Raw genomic sequence first — 10,693 nt, forward strand, 5'->3', positions numbered from 1 at the left:
TAATATGATTCAGTTGGAAAAGCGTTGGACACAAAATGTTTGAAGCACCCGTTTGTTTTGTTGTTTAATTCTATCTTTTTCTGATTGCATTGCTTTATTTGATGCATTTACCTATGTCAAGAAAAAAGTGAAATAAAAATGAGCTTTTTACAGTTGACCGACTCCAAAAATTCAGAGTATTGCAAAATAACATTTGTAAATCACTTGTTTAATTGTTTGCAGTTTTCACAGCTATACAACAAACTGAATAAGTCACAGAAATAGAGGTTATGAAATCGTTGCATAAAATGTATCACATCTAGTGATAAGTCCATGTACAGGAAGTATAAAAATCATATATATATATTTATATACTAGATAACTATAATAAATTGGCACGATGTAAACAGTTCATACGTATGTGCATACATGACGCCTGCGTCAGAAAAAAAAAACACAAGTGAAGGCAGCCAATGGTGAATAAACGTTGAGACAGTCCGTGAAGATCATCCAGTTAACACGGCGAGGCCACAGCATGCATCTCCAAGCGTTCAATGAGTGTTTTCATCCATTCCATCCAAAAAAACCAAACGGACCAAAACCAATAAGGCACTTCATGACCAACCAAAAAAAAAAAGTTTCACGACTGCCGCCGCACGGGCCACATCCGTGTGTTTTTCTTTCCGCTTTGTTTAGTCTCTAAACTCCGACCTCGCAGGTCAGAGACGCCACGCTCTCTTCCCTAAAACGTCCAAGTGCTTCGAGCCAAGTGCTTCAGCTAGCTGGAGACGAGCTAACCTGTAAACAGTAAGGTGGAAATGCGTGCTTCCTTCTCATTTGGCCTCCACCTGCTCCAGGAGAGGGTTGGCCTCCTTCTCGGGCGTCTTAATGCTGTCTGTGCTCACGATGCAGGTGGGCCGGTGACGGTTGAGCATCAGTATGAGCTGCTGCCGTTCGTGCTTCAGCTCCTCGATCTGTGCTTTCAGCTCGGAGTTCATCATCTCCAGACGCTCGGATTCCTTCAGTGAAGAGTCGGAGGCACATTAACACACATGCTGATGCAGAACTGAGGCCGGTGTTGGGGAAGGCAAGTTACAGCTTATTTGTGTTACTGGGAAAAGTAAAGCGTTAGCAAGAAAATATTGGAGCAAAAGCAATGTAATGCATTGCCTTCTGTAAAAAGTAATGCGGTATTGTAATGCATTACTTTTGCATTTACATATATATTATTTTATTTATATATTTTTAGTACAGCTGTAAATTATTCAAAGATTTGTTTGCATAATACAGTACATATATATATATATATATATATATATATATATTTTTTTTTTTTTTTTTTTTTTTTTTTTTTTTATGTTTTTAAGTAACATAATATTGCAATGCATTACTTCTCCAAATAATTTTCCCCAACACTGACTGAGGTTTTTACAGAAAACCTACCCTTTGTAGATACTCTGTCCTTTCTTTCTTTTTGTTTCGACATCTCGCTGCCGCCACTTTGTTTTTCTCTCGCCTTCTTTTCCTCCGCTCTTCCTCTTCATCTTTCTATGAACACCCAAACAAGACAATTAAGGCTTTTTATTGATTTTCACTATTAACTGTTTACTATTATTCCTACAACAGTAAGGAATGCTCACTGGTTTAACGAGAATCTGTTTCTATTATGAGTCAAAATGCAACTAAATGAAAAAGACGTAACAGAACATATATCTGAAATATATATAGAGAAGATCTGCGCTGCTTGCTGTCTTTCGTGCATTTTAAGCATTTCATTTATCTATGAAACAAGGTTTTTTTCTGTCACTGTGTAAAATCTTGACATGGTTGGGCAACGCTTTATCTTCGCTTCACTCAGGTTTCTTTGAACAGTCAGCGTCTATCCACTAGATGGAGTCCCAGCAGTTTAGTGCCAGATGTGCATACTAAAAACATGAGGTAAGATTTACTTCCTAACTTCATTCAGAAAGAAAATGCACTCTAATAATCGTACAACTTTGAACTGAAAAAGTTTTTTTACAATGCATGCTGTCAAATAACGGACTGAACACCGACGCGCACAAAGGGCGCTCTCTTTATAATAAAACCGGACGATTAAATCAGTTTACAGCTCTGCTATCGGGTTTTGGGTTTTCCTGCACGAAATGAAACGAGGACCAGGGCTCACCTCGGCTTTAATAGGGAGCGCGCGCTTGCCCAGCTTCCCCAGGAGGTGTAGAGGGGACAGCATGGTCCCGAGGTTGCAGAGGTCGGCGTATTTCAGGTGTTCGGTCAGCGAGGTGGCGGAGATGCCCGCTAGAGGCCCCAGACTGGCCAGGGAGCCGGCGGTCACCGAGGGGTCCGGTATCTGTCCCGGCATCGCGTCACAAACGCCCGTGACCACAGCTGCAGGAAACACCGGAGACATCGTCACGAACATGTGCCAGAGCGACTATCTGAACTCTCCATGACACACAGAAAACAACGTGAATTATATATGATATATACTGAGAAAACCTTCAGGTCATAGACAGAAAATAAAATAGGCATTGGTAATGAAATCTGTGTCGTGACAATACAGTATTTAACAATATCTGTATTTGTGTTTATATATATAAAAAAAATGCATTTCAGTTATTTAAAATTACAGTTTGACTACTGTACCACTATAAAACACATTTTAGACTATATTCTGCATATATCTAAATTATTATCAAATTGCATTTGCGGTTATTTTTCTCCACTGCAGCTTTCACTAAGTTCACGTTTTTTTTTTGTATAACCTATATCACAACACATAAACCAGAAATATTCACCAGAGGTGTTTTAAAACTAATGAATTACATTTGCAAATTCTGAAGGTTTTTAACATTAGTTAAACTAACTTGAATGACGGACGGTTCAGTACTGTTTTTCCTTTTCACAGTAAAGCGCCATTTTTAGCTTTTCGTTTACAGTATCCACCTTAAATCTCAGTCTGACCATGCTAACATATTTCTGAATGATGATGCAAATGACTCTGAGATTTGAATCAGTTCATTCAAACAAGTTCGAATTTACATCACATTTACATTTATGTATTTAGACACTTTTATCCAAAGCAACTCACACCAGGAGAACAAGAGCCAACGATATTCACTTATTAGGACGCTAGATTAGGAAAGACTCGTGGAGTGGTTAGACGTCGTCTTTAACCGATTCCTGAAAAGCTGTGATGGGTTCAGGAGTTCAGGAAGACTCTGGGAGAGATTAGTTTTTTTATGTATTTGCATCAAAGTAATCAAGATATCACTATAACTGGTATAAAGACATACTGCAGATCTCTAGTGTACACACAACTGTATGATAACGTACCTCATTTAGAGCCTTATTTACCCTAAAAGGTGCACATTAGTAAATTAAAATACATATTAGGACCTTAACTGCACATAGTTAGAGACACACACACACACACACACACACAATATATATAAATGAAACAACTTTAACCCAGCGCAAAATGTATACATTTCTAATTTTTTCAACTGTTAATCATTTTCTATCATGTAAAGCAGAAAGGGTTAACCTTACAGTAGAGCTCAGCTTTCAGATTAAAAATGGTTAATAGGAAATAGTTTAATATGCTATTAAATACTGATACTGACTTTGCATTAAGACAAAAAGTTCATCTTTTTTCACCAAAAAAATGTTAAATAATTAATTAATAATTAAAAAATTATATATATATATATATATATATATATATATATATATATATATATATATATATATATATATATATATTAAAAAATTATATAAACTGATGTAGGAAATAAAATAAGCATGTGTCTTCTCCTGTATCCTAAACTTTTAGAGCAGTCTATGAATATTATGAAAGAAACCAATTAAATCTGCATGTGGGTGGAGCTGGAAAAAGAAACCTGATTAAATCCCCTTTTTAGTTGTTGATAGTTTCTGTAAGTTAACTACACACTTATTCTGAGTGAATGAAGTAAACTAGTTAGACGTAACCGGTTTCTTCCCCGCACAGCGATGCGAAGGACCCGCTGCAGGCCCCCGGCGCTTCTGACTCAGAGGACGTTTAATTAGTCTATCATTGCTCATCCCGAGAGTTAGTCATTACAACGAATCCCTAACCCCGAGCAGACTACTAACGCTGATACCTTTAACTTCTGCCAGGTGGATGATGTGTGTGTGAAATCGTTCCAGAGTCGTATCTAGAGACCTCACCACGCACCAGATTACAGCAGGAGACAATATTAAGATGGAAATGTATTTTCAGTTTCAGTTGAAACGCTGCGGCATTTAATGGCCGTCTATTTTATCCCACAACGTAGATAAAGTATGTGGGATGTGTGATAGATTTCTTGTTTTTAACGCAGCTCACCTGTCATCCAGTAATCACAGTAAGCTTTGCTACTTCTGTTATAAAACACACTCTCATATGCTGTCTTATGAAATACAGACCATAACTGTGGTTTTGACACTCGAATGTGGCTCAGTTCAGGACTTACTGTACTTACTGTAATCAATCACGTCTCGTGTATTCAATCAATCAACTCTTAATTAGATAAAGTGAACGAACACATAATTAAACATTGCCATTTACATCAGGAAAGACATTCAACGTCTGCAAAAAAAAAAAAATCCCAGACACTATATTATCTCCATTATTTAATGTGTAGGGCTATGATTAAATACATTTAAAAATCGGGAAAATATTGTAATAATATAGCCTACTTTCTGCGACAATTGATTGTTGAATCATAAACTAACGTAAATTAAAATTAAATCAAACACAACAAATATATTATATAGTGCCTCTGACATTGAATATGTGCCCCTTTCCAAACGTTAATGTATTACATTACATAACAGTTTTTCTGCAGCTGAAACACACACATTATATATATATATATATATATATATATATATATATATATATATATTTTTTTTTTTTTTTTTTTTTAATTAGGTAAATAATAACTAAAACTAATATAACATAATTTGTTATTATTAAAAAACTAAACTAGCTAAAAATCGAACAAAAACAACTATTATAATCACGTGCAATATTACAAAATATCAGACACAAAACCCCAAAAAAACTAGAAATAGGTTTAAAAATAGCTTTTTGTGAGCCCAGCTTTCACCTTCAAAAAAAGCCAAGTTCACTAAATTGAAAAGCTTATCTGAACCTGTCCACGAATAAACTAGCGAATAAGAGACGTAGCGGTAGCACAGGACTGTTTGCAGCGTCTGAAGCACAGTAATCTGCGTAGTACACACTGTGCAGTGTTCAGTATGTAGAGCCTTTATATTCCTGAGCGACTCAAACCCCCCTTAGTGCTTTATTTCTGCCAACATATTAATCAGAAGCGTGTGATCGAGTGTGTTTCATGAGCTTGCTGGGCTTTCAGAAGGTATATGAGGTGTCCACTCACACACACACACACACACACACACACACACAGTCACACACACACAGTCACACACACACACACACACACACACACACACACACACACACTCACACACACACACACACACACACACACACACACACACACACACACACACACACACACACACACACACACACACACACACACACACACACACACACACACACACACACACACACACACACACACACACACACACACACACACACACACACACACACACACACACTCACACACACACACACACACACACACACACACACACACACACACACACACACTCACACACACACACACACTCACACACACACACACACACACACACACACACACACACACACACACACACACACACACACACACACACACACACACACACACACACACACACACACACACACACACACACACACACACACACACACACACACACACACACACACACACACACACACAGTCACACACTCACACACACACACACACACACACACACACACACACACACACACACACACACACACACACACACACACACACACACACACTCACACACACACACACACACACACACACACACACACACACACACACACACACACACACTCACACACACACACACACACACACACACACACACACACACACACACACACACACACACACACACACACACACACACACACACACACACACACACACACACACACACACACACACACACACACACACACACACACACACACACACACACACACACACACTCACACACACACACACACACACACACACACACACACACACTCACACACACACACACACACACACACACACACACACACACACACACTTTGACACACACACACACACTCACACACTCCCACACACACACACACACACACACACAACACTCACACACAGTCACACACACACACTCCATCAACACAAGCCATCACACACACACACACACACACACACACACTCCATCAACACAAGCCATCTCACCGAAAGCCCCAATGGAAAAACGATTTCCACCGTAAAATTCGCCATCTTTGAAACTTTTAGCACGCTTCCAAATAAAACTTCATACGAACCGGTCGAGAAAAGTATGTATTGAGGGAATGACAGCATGAAGGATTTGGAAAAACAAACAGAACACAACACTGTTCTCTTTGTTTGGTTTAGCTCTGGAGAGCCCTATAGAGCGGCGCTCCGCCGCTAACTCGTCTTATATCAGTGCTTAGCTCCACTATCAGACGACGTGTCGCTCTAATTGATCGACCGGCCCATTACTGCGGACAGCTCTGAAAGATCCGGTGAGGAATGGAAGTGAAGCAGCCTGCCACAGATGCGAAATGAATACAAGAATCAATCCACGTTAAAGTCACCGCAACAACACACCCGGGGGGAATGATGTTCACATGACCTAACTATACGTAAAAGAGGAGTTTATTAAGAAGTCGGTCCCGTGTGGCTTCAAGCCCGTGCAGAGAATCACATCGTTGTGAAAGACGTAAAGCACAGCTTTTCTGACACATGAAATCTGAGACATGTTTCTTGTTATTAAAGCGGCCGAAATTTCAAAAACTGACCCCAAGCGAACCGGATAAAAACCAGTTAAAAAGTGATGCATGGTGCGTTTTAAACACGTATGTGCTGTTCTGCTCATTCAGTGTGATGAGACTCTCAGGATGCTTCTGTCAGGACATGACACGCTTCAGCGCTAACTGTACTAGCTGCCCCGAATGAGAGAAACGCAGCGCTCAAGGTCGTCGGTCAGAGCTTTGCGATCGGATTGGGGGTCATTTCATGCTTTTAACTCCATTCAGAGCATCTAAATGGCAGGTTCTGGAAACGTCTCCCCCACGACCAGCCCCGGCGTCCCGACGAGCTGAGCCGGCCGGTGTGTGCGGAGCTCCTGTTGACCAGCGGTGCGTCATGATCGCCGTTCCTCCGCTCGTCGGCGCCGTAAAGGTCAGTGTCATTCCGCTGCATTATGCACGCAGTTATAATAGCGCCGTTATGCAATCAGGAGCAGTTTCACACATTGCTTCCAGATTTCGTCGCCCACTTCTTTTTGAGTGGAACTGAAACCCTTTTCTGAACTGAAAATGCTTGCATGCATTGTTTATCTGCAAAGAGCACTACAGTTCATTTAACTATGTTGTCAACATTTGCAGCGCTGAACTTTTAGATCATGTTTTTTTTTAATACAGGCCGAGGCAAAGACACCAGCATCGCATTCACATTGACTCCAGAAGAAAGCATCACCCGGGGCCCTTTAATTGAAGCTGATCATGTGAACTGTTTTATTTGTATTCCCCCACCAAAAAAATACTTTTAAGTCTTTTTGTTTACTTGGATGTTTTTGGATCATATCAAACTAAACGCCGGAGAACTTGGTCATCTTGTTTTGTTTGTCTCAGTTTTATATCATTAAAGCAAAAGATAAACGCACGTTCTCGAATTCAAATGCACCATTTCGTTATTATTATTATTTTATTTCGCATTCTATGTGTCTTTTCTATCAAACTAACGCTGCAAAACGGCATTTGACCAGTGGCCTGCGTTTGAACCTCTTATACTGTATGCGTTTGAAAGTTCGCGTGCGCGGTCAGCGTTCACGCGCCGTTACCGCGCGAGCATCTCGCGAGCCTAAAGTCCACGCGCGGCGACAGCGCGCAAATAACGCGAAAGAATAAAGTGAAGATAATCAAAATATGAACGTGCATGAGCACCACGCCCTGCAGCGACTCGATGATCTCAAAGCGGAAGTTTCTCTTATGTAACGTGAACTTCAGCTTCAAAAGCGGCGTCGAGTCCGTCTGTCCCATCATCATCATCATCGTAATCACCAATAACGAGCTTTATTAGGAAGAGAGCGTTCCTTGTGTAGGCTACAACTAGAGATGGCCACGGCCGAGTGAAACGCGTTCAAATCGGGAAATAAAGCGCTATTTAAGTTGCACTACGGCGATAGAATACGCTGCTGCTGAAATACGCAAACAGCTACCGTACTTATTTTGCAACGTACCATTTTGTGCACGCACTCGGGCCGCGTCTCAAAACCCAGCGAGCGCCCTACACGCGCAGCATTTTAGCGCATCCCGGGCGCGAAGCCTCAAAAACGCTGCTGCGCGCCTGAGATGCGCAAAAACGCGCTCCGTCTAGGCGGCTCTCCGCGCTTTGAGACGCAGCCGAGGAGAAAAGCGGCGGCCGGACTCGAAGCCGTTGCAAAAGTTGCCAAAGTTGCTCTCTTACCTGACTTTGGTCTCGAGGTGAGCGAGTGGAGTCCCTTTGTGACGTCAGCCGGAGGTCGCGAGTAGATCTTGAAGAGCGGGAATCGTTGCATCAGCTCGGGTCTGGAGCGCTGATCCCTGATCGGGAAGAGCGAGGAATGCGGAAGTCAGACGTCAGCAGGGAGGATGAGAAATGAACTGCAGGGAAAACACACATGGAGAAGTGGAGAAGTGAGGAGCAGGCTCGCTCCACCCCTTAGAAACCAGAAAACAAACATTCCGTTCACCGTCAGCGCTTTACATGCCGTCTGCTGCCAAGCTGAAGTTCCCTCGGCAGCACTGCGCTGTGTGCCAGGAGACCTTCATTGGTGCCCCTTCAAAAACTCTCCCATGTTTTGATGCTGTTATTTTGGACGAGATGCATGCGCGATAGAGATGCAGCAGATCTGACAATAAAAGCAATGCATTGATTTTTATATAAAAGCCCTTTCACAACAGCAAACGTCAAAAGAGTAGCCTCGGGCTGAAGAAAATATAAAATCAACTAATTTCAGGAAGAATATGATGCAAGAGAGGAAGGTTCAACACTGGTCAGCACTAACAAAAATGAAACGTGTAATTTTTCCTTAGACTTTGATTTGTCTTATTTAGCACGTTTCATTTTTGCAGGTTTGCCTGGTGTCCTTTTACTGTTTTTATATTTCGTTTTACAGTTTTGAGGTTTATTTGACCGCTGTTGTTTATTTCGAGCGGTGTTGGGTTAGTTAGTCGAAAAAGCAAATCCACCACCAATGCTAATTACTTCTTTAAAATTGTAATTTGATTGCATTACTGATTACTGCATTTGAAAAGAGTTTCATCGGATAAATGAAATCCTGAGAAAGCATGTTGAGATTATTCGTTATTCTTTCTGTTTCGATAGAGCCATTAGCTGTGTAATATATTGGCTGAATACATACATTGTATCTAAAGAAACCTAGACATGTTTATTATACACTTAAGTCATGTCAGAAACAAATATCTTCTTGAAAAAATAAACTGCATGAATCCAATGCAAGGTACAGCCTCTCACATTGTGCACTATAACATAATCATCCACACGAAACCCGTTTGAGACCCGAGCAGGGTTTTATAATCGTACAATGACCCCCATATTGTGTGAGGGTGTAACGGGGGCGAATGGGACGAGAGACGTGTGGTTGCATGTGTAGGCATTCTTAGGTATTCCTAGTATTCCTAGGGCTGGCTTGGGTCATCGGTCAACGAAACAAAATCCAAAGGGCTTGACAATAGGGTTATCCATTAACACAAACAATAGTCCGGGCAGGGGCAAACAGAATGACAATAGAGCAATTCAGAATATACTGGCAAATACACAGACCCGAAGATCAAGACAGAATTCATTACAGACACCCCTAAAACAGTACGATCCAGCAGGAGGCGGAACGGGGAGGGACAGAGGGACAGGTACGCATGTAAGTAGAGAGACTAGAGAGGAACCAGAAGAGGAGTGGACAGAGCTGGAAACCAGGGCGAAGCCGACGGAGCAGGGTGGAGCAGACGTAACAGGATCCCACCAAGGCAGAGCAGACGGAGCAGAAGACCACCAGACCGGAGGAGATGGAGCTGTAAACCCCGGTAGGGACTGGGACCGAGGGAACGCTGAGACACATGAGACAGACAGAGCATTTCTCGGCCCAAGAGCCAAAGCAGGGAACACAATAAGTTCAGTGTTCTCCCTGGTGACAACCGAATGAGCGGAAACTCCTTGTTTGGAAGTTCAGGTGAGATCTCTGGGGTCGTGTATAGACAAGTGGGGCAAGTAACAGGTTCAAAGATAGCAACTGAATCAATCAATGACTAAGTTAGGACTCACAGAGAGGATACACAAGGATCTAGGCAGACAGACAGCTCAGATTTAGATTCGCTAACAGATACAGACAGTTCAAAATCAGACATAATTGATAAAATAGGACGGGCAGACCGATTACAACCAGCCACCTTGGCTAGTTCAGGAGAGGCCTCTGTAACCAA

At 41.6% G+C, this 10,693-nt stretch overlaps 1 protein-coding gene across 1 annotated transcript; it reads right to left on the bottom strand.

The window, feature by feature from the left end:
- Positions 1-187: 187 nt before the first annotated feature.
- Positions 188-9,685, bottom strand: jdp2a (Jun dimerization protein 2a). The gene is given in 5 exon segments (XM_043262179.1): positions 188-998; positions 1,423-1,527; positions 2,147-2,364; positions 8,682-8,787; positions 8,790-9,685. Coding segments are annotated over 5 exon segments (702 nt in total). The 5' UTR covers positions 8,877-9,685; the 3' UTR covers positions 188-812.
- Positions 9,686-10,693: the final 1,008 nt, after the last annotated feature.

Source organism: Puntigrus tetrazona, chromosome 17 (assembly GCF_018831695.1).
Source record: "Puntigrus tetrazona isolate hp1 chromosome 17, ASM1883169v1, whole genome shotgun sequence".
In the NCBI taxonomy this organism is placed as follows: Eukaryota; Metazoa; Chordata; class Actinopteri; order Cypriniformes; family Cyprinidae; genus Puntigrus; species Puntigrus tetrazona.